The sequence below is a fragment of the Heterodontus francisci genome, chromosome 2 (assembly GCF_036365525.1).
Source record: "Heterodontus francisci isolate sHetFra1 chromosome 2, sHetFra1.hap1, whole genome shotgun sequence".
NCBI lineage: Eukaryota > Metazoa > Chordata > Chondrichthyes > Heterodontiformes > Heterodontidae > Heterodontus > Heterodontus francisci.
This window is the reverse complement of record NC_090372.1, coordinates 151789388-151815580: the sequence shown is the minus strand read 5'-3', so window position 1 is coordinate 151815580 and position 26193 is coordinate 151789388. Positions and strand designations below refer to the sequence as shown.

The window sequence follows — 26193 nt, the reverse complement described above, 5'->3', positions numbered from 1 at the left end:
TCCCACATGCTTGCAGACACCAATCCCCATCTGCTCCTGCCACATTACATCACATTCTTTTAAGTGCTTCCAAACCCCAGAATTACCCTCCTTAATACTGACTAACCACAGCTATCCTACTCCCCAGTTCTGATGTATGCAGTATTTGCAAACTACTTTCTGCCAAATGTATACTGGATCATCTTCTGTACTAACTTCCTCTATATTTGGTTTTGAATAAAAGGCAAGAGGTAAAATTAACTATTCATAATTAATTATATAATTATCAAGACAATTTATTCACACAAATATACACATAATTAAGGAATTTGTTCCAGGATAACCACAAACACTCTCACAATAATATAATAAAAACAGATTCACTTATTCAATTACTGTATATCAGTAGTCCTGATAATATACTGTACGTTACATGGAATAAAGTAGCATATCCATTGTCTCTCGAGATAAGGAGGCCCAAAAAAAAAAAGATCCTCCAACACACCATGAGCAACGTCACAAGAATATTATGTCCAGTATGTGTTTGTCATTCATGCAAAGTGGACATCACACAAAAAGAACTCGTTTGGCACAAATTTCCTAGGAACTAATTAACTTTACTGTCTCTGAGCACAACTCTCACCAATTTCTACACATAAAAATTTCGTATCCATGTGCACCCGCCCCTTTCCACACCACATCTACACCTCCCCACCACCACCACTTGCACCAACAAAACCTCAGAGTGTGAAATACTACAGGAAGTGTGTTAGTTACTCGTACATGTATTTCTTTATTTACTTAAGAAAAGTGTAGAAAGTTTTCAGGATTAACTGTTTCATACACTGTACTGCGAGCTTTACAGACATTTGTGTGCGTTTTGCAGAATATGCCGGAGGTATTGCAAGTCACCAATGAAGGGAAAATATGTTCAGGTGAAAGAGGGAGAAGTAAAACAACAGGTGAAAACACTGGCAAATATTATTAGAAGTGTTGACCTACTGGAACAGAAAAGCAAGTTAAGACCATCTGAATTTATTGTTAGGCATTCTCCAAAACACAGAGTGGGATTCTCAGATGATCAATGCATTGGTCTACTTAGTGACAGTGACACTGAAACATGTAAGTCTTTTGGCTCTTTGCGATCTGGTGAAACCACTTGCCCGGAGAGCAGCTTTGAGGAATGCAGATCTCCATACACATCAGATGAAGCTTGCTTTATCTCAAGGAATTCAACTCCACAAAAGCTAGCAGCTATCCTCAGGCATGGAAGGTAGTAGTTCCCAGTGCTCATTTATTTTGTGCAAAAATCTATATAGATGTGAGGTATCACAGTGTTAATCTGTAAATTGCAGGCTGTGTTGTATATTGTCCTTTTTTGAGAGTGTTGTTACTGTAGATAATGCTGGAAAAAAAGAAACTTGGTATTTAAGATTGAAATTAGTATCATCCTAAAATATTTAAAGACTTTAATTCATCATCTTTTAACAAAATAGTTTAACTTTTATACATATGGAAACATAAGCATGGGAATAAAGCTCATATGCTCTGGTATAGCAAAGGTTGTTTTTTTTAATGAAACAGCATTACTGTTGATGAGGAGATTTCCCAGTTGGTTAATTGATAAAAGATAAAATACGGGCTGGGGGTGGGGGGGAGGGGTGCATCTTACCTTAAAATTAAAATATGGACTTTTGAGTATTCTCAACCATTGAAGACAGTCTCAGTGAAAATGTCACTTTCAATTTTTGTGTATGTTATTCCATCTCAAGTTTATAAAACCACCTATTTTTTTACAAACCAAAAATGTCTCCCTTTTGAAATGGGGAAACGTAATAGCCCAAATCATTACATTTAAACTTCAAATGTGTTTCATTATATAATTCCTTCAGGATTTCTCAAGCAAACCTATTCAAAGTCAACTTAACTTTCTAAGCCTAATAAAATATCTCATGAAGCATAATACGTTATGTAACTCTATTAAGCTTGATTTCTTCTCCAAATATATATGTTTGATTTTATGTTCGGTGAAACTAATAGGGAGGGAAACAAAATGATGCTTTCTTAAAATAAGCCTAAATAAAATCAAAACTGAAAAAATATTTAGGACATTGTATGCACGATTGAGACTGACTAAAATGATAATTGAGTTGAGCTTGAAAAGTTTAAAGTTAACAAACTGGATACCAATTACTCAGTGCCACATAATAAGGGCAAATTACTGTTTCTAACTGTAACCATATTTAGAGTATTTCTCTCGACCACCAAAAAACATAGCTTTTTCATGTTAAATGAATTTCTGAATAAGATTGTTTTACAAGCCTCACCAAGTTCAACAGTAAGACTTGCTCACAAGTCTCTGGCATAAGAAATGTCCCGTTCTTCCCTTGTTGGTGGCTAGAGTGATGGTATTGCTGTGAAAATTCCATAAGAAATAATATGCATGAGAAGACACATCATTTGATAATATGCTACAGCCTTCCTTTCAGATTGTTTCTAAACATTATTTAATTCAGCACAATCCAATACCCAACCCTTAAATCAGTATTTTTCAGATTCAATTTTACACAGAAGTAGCTGTTTGTAAACAGTTAAGTATTACAAATGGAAAGACCATACCTAGATTAGGATATATACTTAACTAGATATTGAAAGCCTTTTATATTAAAACATTTTAAAATGTGTATATATCTCAGTTATAAATGCTTTTTAATATGGACTGTTCCTCCTCAAATACAGGTCAAACAGAATCACAGAAATGTTACAGCACAGAAGGAGGCCATTTGGCCCATCATGTCAATATCAGCTCTCCGAATGAGCAAATCACTAGTGCCACACCCCTGCCTCCTTCCCGTAACCCTGCACATTCTTCCTTTTCATATAACAGTCTAATTCCCTTTCGAATGCTTAATTGAACCTGCCTCCACCACACACTCAGGCAGTGCATTCCAGACCTTAACCACTCGCTGTGTGAAGAAGTTTTTCCCCATGTCGCTTTTGCTTCTTTTACCAATTACTTTAAATCTGTGCCCTCTCGTTCTCGATCCTTTCACGAATGGGAACAGTTTCTCTCTATCTACTCTGTCTAGACCCCTATCAAATCTCCTCTCAGCCTTCTCTTTTCCAAGGAAAACAGTCCCAACCTCTCCAATCTATCTTCATAATTGAAGTTCCTAATCCCTGGAATCATTCTTGTGAATCTTTTCTGCACCCTCTCTAATGCCTTCACATCATTCCTAAAGTGCGATGCCCAGAACTGGACGTAGTACTCCAGCTGAGGCCGAACTAGCGTCTTATACAAGTTCAACATAACCTCCTTGCTGTTGTACTGTATGCCCCTATTAATAAAGCCCAGGATACTGTATGCTTTATTAACTGTGCTCTCAACCTATCCTGCTACCTTCAATGAGTTATGCACATATCCCCCCAGTCCCTCTGCTCTTGCACCCCCTTTAGAGTTGTATCCTCTGTTATATTGTCTCTCCATGTTCTTCCTCCCAAAATGAATGACTTCACATTTCTCCACATTGAACTTCATCTGCCTCCTGTCCACCCATTCCACTAACTTGTCTAGTCCTTTTGAAATTCTACACTATCCTCCTCACAGTTCACAATTGTTCCAAGTTTCGTATCATTCGCAGATGTTGAAATTGTGCCCTGTACACCAAGGTCTAGGTCATTAATATATATCAGGAAGAGCAAGGATCCCAACACTGACCCCTGGGGAACTCCACTACAAACCTTCCTCCAGCCCAAAGAACATCCATTAACCACTACTCTCTGTTTCCTGTCACTTAGCCATGTTGCTACTATCCCTTTTATTCCATGAGCTATAATTTTGCTCACACGTCTTTTGTGTGGCACTGTATCAAATGCCTTTTGGAAGTCCATGTATACCACATCAAAGGCATTGCCCTCATCAATCCTCTCTGTTACCTCTTCAAAAAAATCCAGAAAGTTAGTTAAACATGATTTTCCCTTAGCAAATCCGTGCTGGCTTTTCTCAATTAACCCACATTTGTCCCTGTGACCATTAATTTGCTCCCAAATTATTGTTTCTAGAAGTTTCCCCACACTGAAGTTAAACTGACTGGCCTGTAGTTGCTGCACTTATCTTCACATCCTTTTCTGACCAAGGGTGTAACATTTGCAATTCCCCAGTCCTCTGGCACCACCCCTGAGTCTAAGGAAGACTGGAAAATTATGGCCAGTGCCTCTGCATTTTCAGTCTCACTTCCCTCAGTATCCTTGAATGCATCTCATCCATTTCAGGTGCCTTATCAACTTTAAGTATAGACAGCCTATCTAATACCTCCTCCTTAGGAATTTTTTAGTCCTTCTAGTGTATTAATTACCTCCTCTTTCATTGTGGCCTGGGTAGCATCTTCTTCCTTGGTAAAGACAGATGCCAAGTATTCATTTAATAACTCAGCTATTTCCCCACCTCCATGCGTAAATCCCCCTTTTGGTCCCTAATCGGCCTTTCTCCACCTTTTACCACCCTTTTACTTCTTATATGCCGATAGAAGACTTTGAGATTCCCTTTTATGCTTCTCTTATTTGCCTTTTCACTTCCCCTATGAACCTTCTATATTCAGCCTGGTTCTCCATTGTATGATCCACCTGACAACTGTCATAAGCACACTTTTTCTTCTTCATATTCATCGCTATCTCTTTTGTCATCCAGGAAAATCTGGATTTACTTGCCCTACCTTTCCGTTTTAAGGGATTATACCTTGACTGTGCCCAAACTATCTCTGTTTTGATGGTAGCCCATTGTTCACCTGCTGTTGTTCCTGCCAACCTTTGATTCAATTTATTCGGACCAGATCCATTCTTACCCCACTGAAGTTGGCTTTCCCCCAGTTAATTATTCTTACTCTAGATTGTTCTTTGTCTTTTCCCATAACCAACCTGAACCTTATGATACTATGATCACTGTCCCCTAAATTTTCTCCTACTGGTATTTGATTCACTTGGCCCACCTCATTCCCAAGAACCAGGTCCAGCAGTGCCTCCCCTCTTGTTTGACTGGAAACATACTGCTGTAGAAAATTTTCCTGAACACACTCTAGGAACTCTTGCCCCTCTACACCCTTTACAATATTACTATCCCAGTAATACTACTATCCCAGTCTATATTTGGATAATTAAAGGCCCCCATTATAACTACTCTATAATTCTTGCATCTCTGTAATTTCCTCGCAAGTATGTTTCTCTTCATCCTTTCCACTAGTTGGTGGCCTATAGACTACACTGAACAATGTAATTGCACCTTTTTTGTTCCTTAGCTCTTGCCAAATAGAATCCGTCCTTGACCCCTCAGGGATATCCTCTCTCTCCAGCACTGTAATGCTCTCCTTAATCAATACAGCTTCTCCTCCTCCTTTTCTTCCTTTTCTATCTTTCCTGAACACCTTCTATCCAGGAATATTTAACACCTTTCTTTGAGCCAGGTCGCTGTTAGCTACAACATCATATTTCCACATGTCAGTCTGCGCCTGTAACTCACCAGTCTTATTAACAACACTTTGTGCATTCACATACATGCACATTAACCCTGATTTAGACTTTATTATTTTCTCTCTTACTCTGACCCCACCAAATAACGTACTATTCCCTACTCTAGTACTAACTGTCTTTCCCAGTATTCTGTGCACCTTTGTATTCCTCTCTGATATTTCCTCCTGGTTCCCACACCCCTGCCAAGTTAGTTTAAATCCTCCTCAATAGCACTAGCAAATCGCCCCACAAGGCAATTTGTCCCAACTCTGTTCAGATGCAACCCATCTGGCCTGTACAGATCCCACCTTCTCCAAAACTGGTCTCAGTGTCCCAGGAATCTCAGGAATCCTGCACCATCTTTTCAGCCAAGTATTCATCTGCACTATCCTATTTCTATATTCACTTGTGCATGGTACTGGGAGTAATCTGGAGATTACTACTTTTGAGGTCCTATTTGCTAATTTCGTACCTAGCTCACTAAACTCTTTCTGTAGGACCACATCCCTCTTCCGACCTATGTCCTTGGTACTAATAGAATGATATAGCACAGAAGGCAGCCATTCGGCCCATCATGTCTCTGTCAGCTCTTTGAAAGTGATCTAATTTGTTCCACTCCCCTGCTCTTTCCCCATAGCACCGTCAATTTTTCCTTTATCAATATTTATCCCTTTCAAAGTTATTTTTGAATCTGCTTCCACCACCTTTTTGGGCAGTTTATTCCAGATCATAACAACTCACTGCGTAAATTTTTTTCCTCATGTCGCCTCTAGTTCTTTTGCCAATTAAATCTGTGACCTCAAGTTAACATCCCTTTTGCCAGGATAAATAAAGTGTTTAATTTGGCTATTTTTCCAGTAGGTGGGAAACCTTACTAATATGCTGTAACCTGTGGAGTAATGGGATTGAATTAACAGTGCATTACTCCTGCCTTGGTCGTAACATATTAATTGGGGGCTCGTCCGGGATTCAAATCCAACGCTAATTACGTGAATTATAAGGGGAGTAATAATTTGAAAGAGAAAAACAAACCGGTTTCTCATAATAGGGTAAAGGCTATATCATCGGAATGGCATTAGCAGTTACAACAGATTTTCTGGGAAAGAATGTGTCCTTCAGTGACTTGAAAACTTTAACTAAGGTTAAATTGAAAGAATTGGCAGCACAATTGGGGTTGGATTAGCTATCAGGAGAGGTTGGATAAACTCGGATTGTTTTCACTGGTACGACGGAGGTGGAGGGGCGACATGATAGAGGTTTACAAAGTTATGAGTGGCATGGACAGAGTGGATAGTCAGAAGCTTTTTCCTAGGGTGGAAGAGTCAGTTACTAGGGGACATAGGTTTAAGGTGAGAGGGGCAAAGTTTAGAGGGGATGTGCGAGGCAAGTTCTTTACACAGAGGGTGGTGAGTCTTTTCTTTCTTTTTCTGTGCTTGGAATTTGCTGCTGGGGGAGGTGGTGGAAGCAGGTACGATAGCGACGTTTAAGAGGCATCTTGACAAATACATGAACAGGATGGGAATAGAGGGATACGGTCCCTGGGAGTGCAGGAGGTTTTAGTTTAGGCAGGCATCAAGATCGGCGCAGGCTTGGAGGGCCAAATGGCCTGTTCCTGTGCTGTACTGGTCTTTGTTGTTTTGAATTGAAATCAGATGCTAAAGAAGCAGAGATAATTGACATAATAGCCCAACACTGAAAACTGGAAGAATAGGAAGAGGGAGAAGTAGATAGCAAGTCAGAGGGTGATGCAGTTGAATTGGCTAAAATTCAGTTAGAAATGAAAAAACGTGAGGCTGAAAAGGAAACGAGAAAACTTGAACAGGAGAAAGAAACAGCAACAGCATTGGAAAGACTGAGGTTTGAATTTCAGAGAAAAAATGAAAAAGAAGCAAGGGACTTTGAATTAAGAAAGATGGAACTAAGACAAAGGGGTGGTCTTGACTATAGGGAAAATTCGGGTCAGGAGGAATCTGAATCTAGCCCAGGACCCAGCGAAAAGCTGTTTAATTTTATACAAGCTCTCCCTAAGTTTGAGGAAAGGATGTAGAGGCACTTTTCATTTATTTTGAAAAAATAGCCAGACAAATGAAATGGCCAAAGAAAAGCTGGACACTGCTTATGCAAAGCAAGTTGATGGGCAGAGCTCATGAAGTTTACACCAATCTTCCTGAAGAGGCTTCTGCAGATTATGAGATGGTGAAAAAGGCTATTCTCGCTGTGTATGGGTTGGTCCCTGAAGCTTACCATCAGAAGTTTTGGAACGTACAGAGATTGACTGGCAGACCTATGTAGAATTGAGAGGGTAAAGCAAATTAATTTTGATCGTTGGGTACAGGCATTAAAGATGGAAGCCACGTTCAACTGATTCTCTGAAAGAGTTTAAAAAGTCAATTCCTTCAGTAGTGAGAACTCGTGTGGATAACCTGAAAGTTTTAAAAGCTAGGCAAGCAGCGGAAATTGCTGATGATTTTGAGCTTGTGAATAAGCCAAAACCTTTTTTCCATCACCCCCACAAACCCGAGAAGGATAGAAGGTGGGAAAGTGAAAGGAAGGCAAGTAGCTGGGGACAAGAAGGAATAACTGGGAACACCCCAGGATCCCCTCCTCAGGCCAGAAAGGAAGATGCTGAAGGTAGAAGTGAGATCCGCAAGCTGAAGTGTTAGTATTGCCACAAGGTGGGACACCTTCGTTCAAAATGCTGGAAGTTGCGAGGTAGACCTATGGAACTTGTTAGGGTACACAAAACTAATGCAGAGAAAAAGGCTCTGACTGAGAGTACGTCAGACCAGGCTGTAGCTTTAAACGGCAGCTGTAAAACCAGATACAAAAACTAAAGTGAGTGTAGTTGTTAAGAATAAGATACCTGAAAGTTAGAATGAATTCCTGTGAAAGGGAAAAGTAACTCCATATAACCTCAAGTGAGGCAGGCAAACCTATCATTATACTTAGGGATACAGGAACAATCTAAACCCTTTTGCTGGGGAAAGGTATAGCATTTCCATCAGAGAGTACACAACGCTAAAGTTTTAGTTAATGGAATTGGCGGGGAGTATATACCCGTACTCCACCTGCCAAGAATGAGGAAAATTAATTTTGTCACATGAGCATTGATTTTAAACTATTGCTGATGAAGAAAGAACTTGCTTTAAAAAACAATTGGAGACTTTGGCTGGAGAGAGACATTAGCATATCAACAGACAAGTACTTCAAAGGACAAAGAAGCTATTTCCTGCTCCAATTTAATCCACAATGGAATTTTGATTACCAGACATTGAAGGTGGAAAGGCTAGCATTCCAGGTTAAGTGCTAAAATGGCTGAATACACAAACAGACGTGGTCGGACCAGTTTGGTCACATGACTGTCTGACTGTTGGAGTTTTTTTGAATTTGAACTTCCAACAGGGATTTTGAACTCAGAAGGCTGTTTTCTCCTGGACTGAGAACACCTCTCTCCTGTCTGCTCTCATCTCGCTCTCACCAGCTTCGGAAACGATTGAAGACACATGAACCCCAAGAGAGAAAAGTCTCCTACAGTAAACAAGGTTTAAGAAGAATACTGGGCTCCAACTTAAAGCAAGACTACTTACGAAAGGACTACTGTGTGCTCGAAGCACAGTAACAAGAAACCCTTTTGGTATTGCCTCAAACCTCTCCATTTTATTTTCCTTCTGCTCTTTTCTGTCCCTGTTTGCATGTGTGTATCGTGTGTACATGCTAGCATGGGCTGTCATGTATCCATAGGCGTTAACCGTATTAGATTTTAAGTTTAAGGTTTAATAAATTTCGCTTTTCTTCTTTAAACCTAAGAAAGCCTGTTTGTGCTCATTTCTTTGCCTTATAATTGGAAAGTGGTGAACAAGGATTCACCAAAAAAAAAACCCTGTTACAATAAGTCCAGGTGAAGACAGTAAAAGACCCCAAGGCACTTTTCTCACCTGGTCATAACAGAGTGCACCTAGAGTGTGACCTATTATCTGGGATGGTAACTGTAGGAATTGTCCATAGTTTGCCAGTAAAGAGAATTGACCTACTCCGGGGTAATGATTTGGCTGGATCAAGAGTATCAGTTTCTCCTGTAGTCACAGAGAAACCAAGTGCAGTTAAAGAAACAGAACAATTACAGGAACAAGTTCCAGGAATATTTCCTGCGTGTGTAGTAACCCGAGCAATGGCTAAGCAAGTTCCATTGTTGAAGGTAAAATTGGCACCACAACAAATAGCCGAGTATCTGAAACTTTCCTTGGGGATTTAGATAATCCAAATGAGATGTTTAACAAATCTTCTATAATTGCAGCACAGCAAGCTGATCCAGAGTTACATAGAATAGCAGTCAGCTCTGACAGAAGCTGAGGCAAAAGGAGTTCCAGAAGACTATTATGTTGAAGATGGGGTTTTGAGGAGGAAATGGAGATCGTCTCATTGACCTGTGGATGAAGAATGGACAGTTGTTCGACAGATAGTGGTACCGCCTAAATATCGGCAGGAATTATTAAGGTTAGCGCAGGACATATGGGGATTCAGAAGACCAAATCATGTATATGTGAACATTATTACTGGCCAGGCCTTACCAAGGACGTGAAGCAATTTTGTAGGACATGCCATACATGCCAAATGATGGGAAAACCGCAACCTACCATAAAACTGGCACCACTAATTCTCATACCAGTTATTGAGGAACCATTTACTTGGGTATTGATAGACTGTGTAGGACCCTTGCCAAAACAAAAGCAGGACATCAATATATACTTGCTATCATGGATACTTGATTTCCAGAAACCATTCCCTTGAGGACAATTACTGCTAAAATAGTAGTGGAGCAGTTAACCTAATTCTTTACGAGATATGGATTACCACTTGACGTTCAATCAGCTCAAGGTTCTAATTTCATGTCTAAAATATTTCAAGAAATCATGGGTAATTTGGATATCAGTTAAAATCTTCAGCATATCACCCACAGACACAGGGAGCTTTAGAGAGGTACCATCAAACTCTCAAAACAATGATTAGAGCATATTGTCATGAATATCTGCATGATTGGGATAAAGGGCTAGACTTTCTTTTATTTGCTACAAGCGATTCACCTAATGAGTCAACAGGTTTTAGTCTTTTTGAATTGGTTTACGGGCATGAAATAAGAGGTCCTCTAAAACCCATCAAAGACAGGTTATTAGAACAAAAGAATGAATCATAGATACTAGACTATGTATCTGTGTTCCGGCAAAGGCTCACAAAAGCTTGCAATGTGGCTCAGGAACACCTAAAAGCATCCCAAGCTAATATGAAAAAATGGGCAAACAAGAAGGCAAAGACCCGAAATTTGCAACCAGGGGACGAAGTATTAATATTGTTACCTTTACAGGGTGAACCATTAAAAGCACGGTTCAGTGGTCCGTATAAAGTAATCAAGAGTGGGCAAGGTAAATTACTTGATTGATACCCCTGATCACTGGGAAAAGAATCGGCTGTGTCATATCAATATATTAAAGCCATATTGTCGCAGGGAGGAGGATAAGCCAGTACAGGTATGTCAGATAATAGAGACTATTGAGAAGGAAAAGAATAGTGAGCATGAGGCAGAAGGAGGCCTAGACAATTCTCAAATTGAATCTCCTACTATCCGGTTAGTGAATACAGAATGGCTAGGAAAATTGGACAACATGCTTTTGTACTTAGATGCAGAACAACGAGAAGACCTAACAAAGCTACTCACAACATTTAGAAGAGTCTGTAGGGATAATCCAGGATGCACAACCTAGTCACACGTGATGTGGATACAGGGGAATCGTTCCTTTAAAACAGCATCCTTACCACTTAGCTCCAGACAAATAGGCCCGAGTAAAAGCAGAAATTCAATACATGCTGAAAAACAACTTAATTGAACCTAGTCAAAGCAGTTGGAGTTCACCAATGGTATTAGTGACATAACCTGATGGGTCAACTCGACTTTGCATAGACTACAGAAAAGTCAATGCAGTAACGAAGGCAGCCTCCTACCCAATTCCTCGCTTGGAAGACTGTATTGACAGAGTGGGCAGTGCCATGTTTCTTAGCAAGATAGATTTTTTAAAGGGATACTGCCAAATTTCTTTGACACCCCACTGTTACACTGGACGGGTTTTCCAGTGTCAAGTGATACCACACAGGTTAATGGTTACTCGAGAAACTTCTCAGAGAATAGTAAGCCCAGTAGTGGCCAGTTTTCCTAACTGTGCAGTTCGCCTTGCTGAGGTACTGGTCTATAGACATACTTGGAAAGAACACATGACACAACTGGGAGACTGGGAGGTTGCAATTGGCTGATGGGAACAACCTTTGTAGAAAAAGGTAAAAACCAAAATGCCAGAATATTCAGATGGAGTTTACTGTTACAGCCTTATGATTTGAAGATTGTACACATTGCGAGAAAAAACAATGTTATCATCAATGCTTTGTCATGAGTTTAACCTTGTTGAGTTACATGAGTAACAATGGTACAAAGAAAATTGTGTTAACTACCAGTAGGGTGAATGAGGGTATGAATGCAAAAATATGTTTAAAATATTTTTTTCAATTTCTGTTTTACTTTGCAATGAAATGCATTCGAGAATGATGATTCATTTCACCAAGGGCTGACATGTCACAAGAGTTTTTTTTTTAAACTAAGAGGTCTGTGTGCCTTTAAGACTGAGAAAAAAAGGACTTGATGGGAACACTGAATGCTGACTTGGTGTTTGAAGTGTGCAGGCTATAAAACCTATATCCAAGCAACAGGAAGATTTATGACTGTCTTGTGACTTGGTTGTTGGAGAATTTTAGTTTCAGTTTTGCAATGTGAAACAGACCAGTGAGATGGCTGGGACCTGTGATTTGCTGAGAGACCACAGAAAAGAGCTACTCTCTATGAAAGAAGCCTTCTGATCTCTTAGAAAGAAATACTACATTTAAGGTGTGGTTTTGACCTGCCTGAAGAGCGAGAAAAGACCCAGGAAAAGAGGAGTTGCTACACTCTGTGCAGAAACACTGCTTTGGAGAAAGGAAGCCATGTATTTTGGGCATGGCAGATTGCTGTTCCCTCCAGTCTGAAGAATCCCTGCCTCAAGAGTGAGTCCTGTTGCCTTTTGTAATTTTGGGAGATCCTGAAATCTCAAGAAAGTTTCTACTGTTAGACTGCTACTTTAAAATTTAAGTAGACCTGTTGCTATATCTTTTTGCTAAAAGATCTGTGTGATGTCTGCTGCAGACAAATTGCCTTTAATGCCTCCCCTCACAGACTGTTTATCAAACTTGTCTGAAGAGACCTCGCGTGGCATCTGACTATTCGACTCTGGGACTCCTCACCAATCTGGAAATATCCTACCAGACTGTGACAACTAATTATTTTATTCCTAAGAAACCGTTGCAAAACAATCTTTTAAAAACTGGCTAACCACTGGTTTTTGAATGTATGTGTGTATGCATGAGGGTTAGGAAGAATAAGAAGTTATAAAATCTTTTCATACATATAGTTTTATCTCATTATCATTTAAAACTTGGTTTATTAATAAATAGTTAATTTTGTTGTTGTTTAAAGAAACCTGGTTTGGCGTACTTTATTCTGGGGGAGAAATAAAGTGTTTAATTTTGCTATTTTTCTGGTAGGTGGAAAAGTTTACTAATATGCTGTGACCTGTGTGGTAGTGGGACTCAATTAACAGTGCATTACTCCTGTCTTGGTCGTAACACTGCAAAAAAAATTTCCTCATGTCATCTCTGGTTCTTTTGCCAACTACCTTAAACCTGTGTCCTCAAGTTAACATCCCTTCTGCCATTGGAAACAGTTTCTCTTTATTTGCTCTATCAAAATCCTTCAAAGATTTTGAACATGGCTATCAAACTTCACCTTAACTTCCTCTGCTCTCAGGATAACAACCCCAGTTTCTCTAGTCTCTCCCTGTAACTGAAGTCTTTCATGCCTGATACCATTACAGTAAATCTCCTCTACAGCCTTTCCTAAAGTGTGTTGCTCAGAACAGGCCACAGTACTCCAGCTGGAGCCTAACCAATATTTTATAAAGATTTAGTATAACTTCCTAGTTTTTGTTCTCTGTACCCCTATTTCTAAAGCCAAGGGTCCCACATGACTTTTTAACACACTTCCCAATTCAATTCTCATCATATGGAGTTTGAGATAGCTCCTTATCTTCTCCTGCAGGGCATGATGTTTCTGCTACTGCAGCTGTCATGTCTGGTTACTGTGGTAACTTACTGACTGGATCTGCTCGCTTTCTTTCTCTGCATGGGTTAGTTGAATGGAGCAGCTGGGTGGTATGGGTCTGGAGTCAGCTTGGGAAACAGCTCCCTCGTCGGTGATCCCTTTCATTCCCCTGTTGCTGGGCCCTCCCTCAGCTTGTCCCCGACCCTGTATAGGGACAGACTGCAGAGCTTCTGAGAAGCCACTGCATCAGGATCCTGTCCAGATAAATTTGCAGCATGGTGAATCCAGATAGAGCCAACTCAACAGATATTAGATCCCAATGTTTTTAAAGCACGGTTATGCTGTTCCTTCAAAAGCCCACCGCTGTGTTAAGGGCCTTGGTTAAGGACTCACCCCAGATACCCTTTGAGGTGCTACACTTTACAAGATAGACTGCAGTTCTCTGAAGCAATGAAACTTCACTGCACATACATTACATACCATAATAAGACTGGAAGATCGAGTGGGTCTTTAAACCAGCAGCAATCCAGTGAATCTGTTTTCTGCCAGATTTCATGATGGCTGCCACCCCACTAATCACCTCAATTCATGGTATGAAGGAAACAAAAATGACCTCATTTTGATTAAGGATATATTAAGTTGGAATTAGACTACATTGCCGAGCTGTACATATTTTAGGACTTTTGTTTCCAGAATAGTGATACTGATCACTAAAAATTGAATATTCATGTCCTCTACTGATCAAACTTGAAAACACTTTCCCATTTGAGTCGCAAGCCCAAATTCAGGCTGAAATCCGGGTCGCGAAGCTGGACGTGCATCTGGCAGGACGTCGGGCACAATCTTCCCAGAGGAAGTCAATTAAGAAGCTGCGCTGCCTCTGGGAGCACCATCCAATCATGGATGGTGGGCAGCCTGGGATGTGGCAGGGGCAATCAGAGCGCCCTAAATGAAGGGTGGCCAACAGCCCCACTGTGTGCTGAGGAGAGAGAGTGGCACAAGATAGAGGTACCTTACTGCTGATGGGACCAGCAGCCAATTCCTCACGCCCAGCACTATCTGGTGGATATGTCTGAAGGTGATGAACAAACATTTGCAATTATTTGCCTGCAGATGTCCTGAGGATTGCCAATTTTGACCTTTAAAGTGACCACTACATATGAATCCCATGGCATTCTGACCGCTTGCTCTACTCTCGCCTCCCATGAGTAGATGAGCTGCCGACAGCGGGGATCTCATGCGCGTGGGCAAAATTCCTCAGGCTTCCAAAAATTGCCTCCATTATTCCCTTAATTGGCTTCCCGCCACTGACAGCAGGGTTGCCATCCACGCACGCCTTCTGCCCCTGGGAAAAGTGGGAGGAGGCAAGTTCACGTCAGGATTCCTGTCTGTTGGCATTTTGTCAAATTTTCCTATTCCTCCACCTCATCTGATCCCACCTCTAATGGGAAAATTCCCCCCTTAGTGTGCCTGACAAAGATCATGTATTTTCCTTTTCATCAAAATGGTGTTACGAATGATCGATGCACCTGGCTCCTCTGAATGAGATATTTTCTTATGAATTAATCATCAGGCACTGAACTGTGTCTAACAAGTGTCTTATCTCATTTGTAAAGTTCCTTGTCAAAGTTACTAGCTTGTGTTTCTGTTTTGTGTTTATGTAATGCTGTACCAGCAGTTCCAGTGAGAAGTTTTATTATTATTCTGTGACTATTATCTTGTGGTTTCCCAGCTCCAGACTGCAGAAATTTTAATTCCTTCCTCACCTGAAAGTGCTGACTCCTTGCTGGGCTCCCTTTGGTAACTGGTACAAAGGCTCATTTTTCATGGGATGTCTTGCCAGTTAGTGTTAACAAGCTATTTGACTGATAAGGGCATCATACCTAAATCCAATCCTGGCTTTCCATCCACATGTACATATTTCCAGCAGGGGTCATTGTAAAATGCTGAGGAGGGGGAACCCAGGGATGGGATGTTGACTGCAGCAGCCTTCCTGCCACCCTGCCTGAAATCAGCTTAGTGATTACTGCCTGGGGATCAAACCTGTGCTTTTTGTAGTCTGCATGGCTCAGTTACTCACTGCCTCAACCAGCTGAGCTGTCATTTAAGGCCTCCAGATTGCAAATATCGTCCCATGTGCAGGTCTGCCTGAGGTCTTGTTCCCACCAGATTTCTGGGCATGCTGAAGACTCACCATCCAGTATGCCCGTGCATATGAAACTAGCATAGTGCTCTTCCCTTCCACCTTTTGCCAATCGTAATGAAGCTTCAGCCTGCTTTGGGATTTTATCTCCTGCAATGCAACCAGTTTGTTAAAGAACCCAAATGAAAACCGATCACCTGGTTTGACTACATTTCACACATGATCAGTATGGCAAAACATCGGAAAAATAAGAGGAAGACTAGCTATTTTAGCAGTTTTTAAGCAGGTATTGTAGCTGTATCTGTAAAAAAGCCTTCATGAATGAGCTTCAATTCTATTTCTTCTAGCATTAGCATGAATAACCATTTGAATTGTTCCACTGAGCAAAGAAATAAAACATTGCAAAAAGACTGCAGTTTTTGTTTAGTAAAAAATATTTTGAAGCATTCTCAAAACCATTTTTCTGTACTTATGTTGTATTATCTGTTTTAAATACTGTACATGGTGCATCAGACTATTCCCTATTCCTGGTACTCATTCTGTGAGTTTCCAACTCAGTCATCATTTCAACCTGCGCAATTTGCCAATTTGACTCAGGAGAAAGAAAACCAGCTCTGAAGACTCAGCAGCTTGCTCAAGCATAAAATAGCTGGCGAAAGAGACCTTCGCTGTTCATCAAAATAATAATGTAACAAAGGTTATGGTGAGAGAGGGTCATTTGGTCCACTAACTTTTGGTCTTCCAGCATTTCTCCCATTATAGCATTCATTGGCCACAAAATTGGGCTGCGTAGCATCACTGGTGCTATAGTTGCAGTTCCTCTTGGGCTGCAGCATGATGTGGAAATGGAGCACAGGAAGCAGAGATAGGAAGTACTGCACAGAGGGAGGAGGAGCAGGAAGAGAGGAGGCATCTAGGACTCCTTTGCTCTGGATGAGCTGTCCATGAGCAAGTACTCAGATTCCGGTTTCCCTTAGATCTCATCCTAACATCATAGTTGCTCCACAAATCTGCACCTTTCAATTCATCTGCTACGTATGATCACAGTGTCCTCTTGGCAAAAGAACTGAAATAAAAGCCACCAATAAAATAACCATTCCATAACAACTTTATCCAACACTTCCAAAAATACAGACAAAACTGAACTATTCACCCTTGTGCATTCCCTTAGTGCCTGCCTTATGTGTGCCTAGTCCTCCTACACAGTGTCCCTCCAGGGGCTGCAGCATGGCTTGTGGAGGGCTGCTTTCACTGGGAGATACTGCAGACTGTCTTGCAGGATGAACTCGAGCAGTTCTGAGCTTTAATGGTGCACTTTTGGGCTGCACCACCTCAACATGGGCGGCAGCAGACTGAATCGGCTGGCTGAAAGACAACAGCAAGGACACTGGTGGAGTGGCAGTGTTGGGAGGGCAAATGCTGTCATCCTGACAGAGAACAGCGGGTTCGTGCACTGTAGAGCCACTGCCACACCCTCAGTGTGGCCCCTCAGCAATCCTAGTAATCTGTAGGACAGATTGCTGGACTGCAGTGAATGCCTGCATGCCCCTTTGAGCATTGGTATCCACAGCCATGATCAAGCATGGATCTCATGACCTCAGTCTGAGCTTCCATGCAGCACTGAGATATTGGGTTGCTTCTGTCTGTGCTGCAAAGGAAGTTGGGACATTGGCCACCAGGCTCTGTATCACGGCTGGGTCCACAAGTGGAAAGGATGGGCTCCAGGCTCTGTGATGCCCTGTACCACATTGGAGCCAGACTCCTCTATGCTCCTTGACAGCGATAACAGGCTGCCTGGCAGGTCAGCCAATGCACCAAGCATCTCGTTGGGATGACCATCGGCATTCTCCAGTAGGCCGCTCCATCAAAATACTCATCTGAATACCTGACAGCAGAACCTGTCTGTGACCTTGACGTCCAGTGAGCTGGCACAGGAACTATCCTTTCCCAATGGCCTGGCTGTAGCCCATTGTCTCTGGTGACTCATTTTATTATTTAATCTCTCCTGCCCTCCACCCTATCACAGACCTTCCCTTTTGTTTTTCTTCCCCTCTCCCCCTTTCACTTGCTCAAAACTGACTTGCCAGTTTGTAGTGTCGGTCGTGCTCGTCTGCACGCTGAAATCATTTAGATGGGGAACAAAAACAGAAAATGCTGGAAATACTCAGCAGGTCAGGCAACATCTGTAGAGAGAAAAACAGAGTTAACGTTTCAGGTCTGTGTGACCTTTCCTCAGAACTGGCAAGTCAGTTTTGTATTGTATTGTAACCTAATTTGCTAACAATATGAAAACAGATAGGAAAACAAGCTGTGAGGAGGACAAAACATGTCTGCAAAGGGATATAGATAGGTTAAGTGAATGGGCAAAAGATTGGCAGATGGAGATCAATGTGGAAAAATGTAAGGTTGTCCACTTTGTCAGGGTGAATAGAAAAGCAGAATATTATTTAAATGAAGAGATACTGCAGAATGCTGCGGTACAGAGGGACCTGGATGTCCTTGTACATGGATTACAAAAAGTGAGTATGCAGTTACAGCAAGTAATTAGGAAGGGAAATGGAATGTTGGCATTTATTGTTAGGGGAAAGTGCACCTGGAATACCGTGTACAATTTTAGTCACCTTATTTAAGGAGGGACATACTTGCATTGGAAGCAGTTCAGAGAAGGTTCACTAGGCTGATTCCTGGGATGAGGGGTTTGTCTTATGGGGAACAGTTGAGCAGGTTGGGCCTATGCTCGTTGTAGTTTAGAAGATTGAGAGGTGATCTTATTGAAACGTATAAGATTCAGAGGAGACTTGACAGGGTAGATGCTGAGAGGATGCTTCCCTTGTGGGCGAATCTAGAAGTAGGGGGCATAGTTTCAAATGAAGGAGTCTCCCATTTAAGTCAGAGATGAGGAGGAATTTCTTCTCATGAACCAGCAAAAAAAAACACAAGAAAGAAATGGGGGCAGAGGTTCTGATCTAAAACTCAATGTTGAGTCCAGAAGGCTGTAAAGTGCCCAGTCAAAAGATGAGTTGCTGTTCGCTGAGCTTCCGTTGAGCTTCAATGGAACACGGCAGCAGGCCAAAGACAGAAAGGTCAGAGTGGGAGTAAGGTGGAGAATTAAAATGGCAAGGAACAGGAAGCTCAGGGTCCTGCTTGCGGACTGAACAGAGGTGTTCTGCAAAGCAGCCAGCCAATCAGCATTTAATCTCCCCACTGTAGAGGAGACCACATTATAAGCAGTGAATTCAGTTTACTAAATTGAAAGAAGTACAAGTAAATCACTGTTTCACTTGGAAGGAGTGTTTGGGGCCCTGGGCGGTGAGAAGGGAGGAGGTAAAAGGACAGGTGTTGCATCTCCTGTGCTTGCATGAAAAGCTGCTGTAGGAAAGGGGACAGGTATTCAGGGTGACTGAGGAGTGGACCAGGGTGTCAGAGGGAACGGTCCCTTCGGAATGCAGAAAGGGGAGGGGAAGGTGTCTTTGGTGGTGGCATCACGCTGGAGGTGGCGGAAATGACGGAGGATGATTCATTGAATACGGAAGCTGGTAGGGTGGAAGGTGAGGTCAAGGGGATCTTTATCAAGGTGCTGTGAGGGAGGGATGGGGTGAGAGCAGAAGTGCAGGAAATAGATCGGACCTGGTTGAGGGTCCTGTCAATCACAGTGGCGGGGTATGGGAGGGGGGGAATATTTGGTTGAGGAGAAAGGAAGGCATCAGAAATGCTAGTATGGAAAGTTGCATCATCCAAACAGATGCGACGGAGACAGAGAAACTGGGAGAATTGTATCGAGTCCTCGGTGTAGAGTTTCATCTGTTGATTTTTTTAAATTAAAATAAAACCACCAAGTTTGTATATTTTACAAAGTGGGTGTGAGGAAGTGTATTCCAAGTAAATGCGGGAATCCGTGGAATTATAGTGAATATTGGTTGATATCCTATCCTCAGAAATGGAGACAAGAGAAATCGAGGAAGGGAAGAGTCAGAGATGGACCATGTGAAGGTGAGAGAAGGGTAGAAATTGGAAACAAAGCCAGTGAAATTTTCCAGTTCAAGGTGAGACAGTGACATAGTAGTAACATCACTGGACTAGTAATCCAGAAGCTCAGGCTAATGCCCTGGGGACACGGGTTCAAATCCCACCACGGCAGCTGGTGGAATTTGAATTCAATTAATCAATAAAATTTGGAATCGAAAGCTAGTCTCAGTAATGATGCCATGAAACTATCATCGATTGTCGTAAAAACCCATCTGGTTCACTAATGTTCTTCAGGGAAAGAAATCTGCCATCCTTACCTGGTCAGGCCTACATGTGACCCCAAACCCACAGTAATGTGGTTGACTCTTAACTGCCCTCGCAAGCCACTATATTCAAGGGCAGTTAGAGATGGGCAACAAATGCGTGCCTGCCAGCGATGCCCACAACCCATGAAAGAATAAAAAAAAGACAGCAGGAAGCGGTGCCAATACAGTCATCAATTAACTGGAAGAAGAGGTGATGGAGGGGGCTGAGGAGAACTGGAACAAGGAATGTTCCACATATCTCACAAAAAGGCAGGAATAGCTAGGACCCATGCAGGTAGCCATAGCAACACCTTTTTGGAGGAAGTGAATGGAGTTGAAGGAGAGGTTGTTCAATGTGAGAACAACTTCATCCAGGCAGAGGAGGGTGCTGTTCAAGAAAGAAGCTGAGCTCTCAGACCATCCTAGTGGGGGATGGAGATGTAGAGGGATTGGACGTCCATGATGAATAGGAGATAGTTAGGGCCAGGAAACTGGAAATTGTTGAAGTGGTGGAGGACATCGGAAGAGTCATGGATGTAGGTAGGAAGAGACTGGACAAGGGGAGTAAAAATGAGTCGGGATAGGAAGAAATCAGTTCAGTGGGGCAGCTGAAACAATGGTCTACCAGGGCAGTCTTGTTTGTGGATATTGGGAAGGAGGTAGAAACGGGCTGTGTGTGGTTGAAGAACTGAGGTTGGAGGCCGTAGAGGGAAAATCTCCAGAGATGAGGTCAGGGACAGGGCTGGATACAGTGGCTTGATGTTCGGTGGTGGAGTCATGGTCCGGGGGAGGTAGAAGAAACTATCAGAGTTGGCGATCGGGATCTGCTAGGTAGAGGTCGGTCTGTCAGACAACAGCATCACCCTTATCAGCAGGTTTGATGACGATGTTGGGGTTGGACCTGAGAACAGAGTGCAGAAAATTCAGAGGGCAATAGGTTTGAATGAGCGACGGGAGCACAAAAATTGAGACAGCTGATGTCACGTCTGCACTTCTCAATGAAAAGTTTGAGGGAGGGTAAGAGGCCAGAGGGGGGGGGGGTCCAGGTGGAGGGAGAATATTGGAGATGGGCAAAAGGGTCTGCTGAGTGGGGGGATGATTCCTGGCACAGAAGCCTGCTACAGTGTTCTAATGAAGCTCAACACAAGCTCGAGGAACAGCACCTCATCTTTTGACTGGACATTTTACAGCCTTCTGGACAACATTGAGTTCACTAATTTTAGACCATAACCTCTGACCCCTTTTTTTTTCTTTTCTTGTGCTTATTACTGGTTTGTTTTTTCTCCCATCCCTTGTTTCTTTCTTAATCCATTTAATTTGTGTTTGGATGGCTGCTATGCTGCCATTTACACTTCATTCAGACACATTTTATGTCTCTTAACTTGTCCCATTATCACACTTCCGGCTTTGTACTCTGAAACCTTTTGTCAATTAATCTCTCCTGTTCTCTGTCATTGGCTGTCCCTCAATTCGAGGATGATGTCTAATCAAGGTCATGAGGTTTTGCCGTGGGTCTTCATGTGACTGAACAGGCCCATTCTTGACCCGCAGATCTTTGGGCACATGGTCAGGACATCCTATGAGGCAGTGGGATCCGGAGTGCAGGATTTGCTTCCTTTTCTTTCATTCTCTACTACCCCTCTGCCTCATCATTAAGGCATTTGGACTCAAAGCATGATGCAGCTTGGTGGACAAGTTGTCTCCATTTTGAACGACTGGCAGCAAGCTCCTCCCAGCCATCAATGTCAATGCTGCCAAGCTTCAAAGACACTCAAGTTTGTGCCTTTGAAGGGTTTTCTTTGTCCTCCCCTGGAATGCTGGCCATTTGAGAGTTGAGAAAACGACCTGGCTGGGGAGATGGTTTTCAGCCATCCCAACACTGTTTTTTCATTCGTTCCTGGGATTTGGGCGTCGCTGACTCGGCCAGCATTTATTGCCCATCCCTAATTGCCCTTGAGAAGGTGGTGGTGAGCTGCCTTCTTGAACCGCTGTGCAGTCCAATCCATCGAAGTTGGTTTTGCAGGAGTTTTCCCTGAATAATTGTGGAGCTGGCTTCAAGAAGGACACTAGTGTTTGTTCAACGATCCTCCCATTGAATCCAGAGGATGCGGCGGAGGCATTGCTGATAGAAATTCTCTAGCGCTCTTATGTGTCACTGATACATAGTCCAGGTCTCACTGCAGTACAGGAGTGTGGTGACAATAACTGCTTTGTACACTATGACTTTTGTTGACTGGTGGAGGTCTTTGTTGTCAAACACTCGCTGTCGTAGTTTGTAGAAGGCTAGGTTAGTGCAGCTGATCCAGCATTGGATCTCCTCGTCAATGGTGGCCTTCTGAGAAAGGTGGCTGCCAAGGTTATGGGAAGTGCTCAACATATTCCAAAGTCTCTCCTTCAATATATATGGGAGGTGCAATATATAGCTGACCAGGTGTGGGTTGATATTTGAGTTTTATTTTGGCAACATTCAAGGACAGGCTGAGTCTCTTGTTTGCAGAATTGAAGCGATCGAGAGTGGCTTGCAAATCTGGTGCAGAGTGGACAACGACACTGCAGTCATCCGCAAACTGTAGATCATGTATGTCTGTGGTGGTTAGTTTAATTTTGGCATGAAGGTTAAAGAGTTTTTCAACTAAGCTGTATTTAATACACCAGAGGGCAGCTGAACTTTGATGAAGTGAATAGTCACTATCAGGTACATTGCAAATAGTATAGGGGCTATCACACAGCCTTGCTTGACCCCGGTCTAGATTTTGAAGAACTCAATTATTAGATACTGATGTGGAGACAGTTACAGTCAAGGTCTATTTGTCTTTTATTCGTTTCTGGGATGTGGGCGTCACTGGCTAGGCCAGCATTTATTGCTCATCCCTAATTGCCCTTGAGAAGGTGGGGTGAGCTGCCTTCTTGAACTGCTGCGGTCCTTGGGGTGCAGGTACACCCACAATGCTATTTGGAAGGGACTTTCAGGATTTTGACCCAGTGAGAGTGAAGGAACGTCGATGTAGTTTCAAGTCAAGGTGGTGTGTGGCTTGGAGGTGAACCTGCAGGTGGTGATGTTCCCCTGCATATGCTACCCTTGTCGTTCTAGGTGGTAGAGGTCGCGGGTTTGGAAGGTGCTGTCGAAGGAACCCTGGTGAGTTGTTGCAGTGCATCTTGTATATGGTACACACTGCTGCCACTGTGCATCGGTGGTGGAGGGAGTGAATGTTGAAGGAGGTGGATGGGGTGCCAATCAAGCGGGCTGCTTTGTCCTGGATGGTGTCAAGCTTCTTGAGTGTTGTTGGAACTGCATCCATCCAGGCAAGTGGAGAGTATTCCATCATATTCCTGACTTGTGCCTTGTAGATGGTGAACAGGCATTGGGGAGACAGGAGTTGAGTTACTTGCCACAGAATTCCCAGCCTCTAGCCTGCTCTTGTAGCCACAGCATTCATGAGGCTGGTCCAGTTCGGTTTCTGGTCAATGGTGACTCCCAGGATCTTGATAGTGGGGGATTCAGTGATGGTAATGCCATTGAACATCAAGGAGAGATAGTTAGATTCTCTCTTGTTGGAGATGGTCATTGCCTGGCACTTGTATGGCGCGAATGTTACTTGCCAGTTATCAGCCCAAGCCTGGATGTTGTCCAGGTCATGCTGCATATGGATAAGGGCTGCTTCATTATCTGAGGAGTCAGGAATGGTGCTGAAAATTGTGCAATCATCAAGGAACATCCCCACTTCTGACCTTATGATGGAGGGAAGGTCATTGATGAAGCAGCTAAAGATGTTTGGACCTAGGACACTACCCTGAGGAACTCCTGCAGTGATGTTTCCGATCTCCCACTCAAGGCAGTTGCAGTCATATCATCATGGAGCAATTGCAAGATTTTGGTGAAGTTTCTTGGACATCCAAATCTTTGGAGCACAATCCACAGAGCCATGTGATTTACTGAGCCAAATGCCTTGGTCAGGTCGAAGAATGAAGAGTTCCTGGTGTCGTTCTCGACATTTTTCTTGGATTTGTCTGGCAACAAAGACCATGTCGGCAGTTCCTTTGGAAAATCTAAAGCCTCTGTCTCTGAAGGATTTCCTCAGCCTCAATTATCAGGTCATTCAGGAGAATGCATGTCAGGATTTTCCCTGCTATGGACGAGAGGGAAATACCTCGATAGTTTCCACAGCATGATTTATCTCCCTTCTTGAAGATACAACTGTTGCATTTCTGAAGTTGGGGAAGTTGGTGGGGGGGCGGGGGGTTGAGGGGGCTGCGTGGGTGGGGAGGGAGTTCTTTTTCCTCCCAAATCCGTAGGATGAGTGCACGGAGTCTTGATGTGACCAAAAGGCTTTGAAGCTTTGAAGGCCTCAGCTGAAATACCATCGGGCTGGAGACTTTGTTGTCTTTCATCTATTTGAACAAACTGCCCTCCACCCTATCACAGACCTTCCCTTTTGTTCTTCTTCCCCCCCTTCGCTTGCTCAAAACAAATTACATTTCTGACTTTTGCCAATTCGGATGAAAGGTCACACAAACCTGAAACGTAAACTCTGTTTTTCTCTCCACAAATACTGCTTGACCTGCTGAGTATTTCCAGCATTTTCTGTTTTTATTTCAGATTTCCAGATCTGCAGAATTCTGCTTTTATCATTTAGATGAGGATTGGTTTAAACGTCATCCTGAGCTTCATAAATATAGGCATAGAGTACAAAAGCAAGGAAATTATGCTGAACCTTTATAAAACACTGGTTTGGCCTCAACTGGAGTATTGTGTCCAATTCTGGGCATCACACTTTAGGAAGGCTTTGAAGCCAATAAAAAGGGTGTGGAAAAGATTCAAAAGAATAGTTCCATGGATGAAAGATTTCAGTTACATGGATGAATTGGCAAAACTGTGGCTGTTTTTCTTAGGGAAGGTTGAGAGGACATTCTATACAGGTTTCAATGGACTGCAGTGGTTCAAGGCAGCAGCCCACCACAGCCTTCTCAAGGATAATTAGGGATGGGCAACAAATGCTGGCCTTGCCAGCAATGCCCACCATCCATGAAAGAATGAAAAAAACCATGAGGAGTCTCGACAGAGTCGACAGGGAGAAACTGTTCCCATTGGCGGAAGGGTTGATGACCAGAGCTCACCGATTTGAAGTGATTTGCATCAAAACAAAGGCGACATGAGGGAAAACTTTTTTTACGCAGAGTGGTTACGATCTGGATTGCACTGCCAGGGCATGTGTGGAGGCAGATTCAATCGTGGCTTTCAAAAGGGAATTGGATAATTATATGAGGAGAAAAAAATTGCAAGGCTAAGGAGAAAAGGCAGAGGAGTGGGACTAGCTGAGTTGCTCTTGCAGAGCACAGACCAGACACAATAGGCCGAATGGCCTCCTTCTGTGCTGTAACCATTCTATGATTCTTACCATTTATATGCCTACAGAAGACTTTTGGATTCCCTTTCTGTTATCTGGCAGTGTCTTCACATATTCTCTTCTTTGCCTCTCATTTCCTTTTTTCACTTCCATTCTGAACATTCATCAGACAAACTGACGGCTGTGCCACTCAGTCGGACCATGAAGGACAAAGTGGTGCAAGAGGATTGTGTGGTTGACTGTGTCACAAGCAGCAGAGAAGGGATAATGTACTATGTTTACAGTCACAGAGAATGTCATTACTGACTCTGGCGACAGCCGTGACATGATAGAAGCCGGGTTGGAGATTCAAATAGGGAATGACAGAGAGGTGTGCAGCGCAACAAGTCTCCCTGTGCTGCGTAACTTTTCGCAGCTCAAAGGCCGGAATGACAAATATTCATCAGCAAGAACTTTGCCGTACTTCCAGTGTGTTACCAAGGAGACAGCGCAGCGCTCTACCTGTTTCCGGCGTGAGATGGCGCAGGAGCAGGAGTGCCCATCAATGGTCGATCGCTACTTCAGCCGCTGGTACAAGACAGGTAGGCGGTGTTACTCGGCTGGTAAAGCCTTGCTCTGTGGTCCACGGAAGAGCGGCACTGACTGAGAGGTGTTGGTGAATGGTCGTTTAAACTTTGCGGAGGGACTGCTCAGTGTACGGCGGGCGGAGGGAGGCTCATGGCCTTTCACCGAGCCTAGAGCCTGGCAGGCGGCCATTGAATAATTGAGGAATATTGAATC

General features: G+C 42.9%; 2 protein-coding genes and 1 long non-coding RNA gene across 5 annotated transcripts in view; 2 read left to right on the top strand and 1 right to left on the bottom strand.

Annotated features, from left to right (window-relative positions):
* LOC137347529 (zona pellucida-binding protein 2-like) overlaps positions 1–9843 on the top strand; it is a 119424-nt gene extending 109581 nt beyond the window's left edge. For all 3 annotated transcript variants that reach the window (XM_068011992.1, XM_068011985.1, XM_068011998.1), the window contains one exon: positions 9776–9843. In XM_068011992.1, coding sequence (XP_067868093.1) covers positions 9776–9788 — 13 coding nt within the window. In that variant the 3' untranslated portion in view covers positions 9789–9843. The remainder of the gene's footprint in view (positions 1–9775) is intronic.
* LOC137347550 (uncharacterized) lies at positions 341–26141 on the bottom strand. The gene is made up of 3 exons (XR_010968977.1): positions 25915–26141; positions 2307–2393; positions 341–1384 (listed from the first exon to the last, which is right to left on the bottom strand). It is a non-coding gene; the product is annotated as an uncharacterized lncRNA (long non-coding RNA).
* The window catches only part of abitram (actin binding transcription modulator), a 57906-nt gene continuing 57355 nt past the window's right edge, over positions 25643–26193 (top strand). The window contains 1 exon segment of the mRNA XM_068012011.1: positions 25643–25994. Within this exon segment, the coding sequence (XP_067868112.1) occupies positions 25688–25994 (307 nt within the window). The 5' untranslated portion in view covers positions 25643–25687.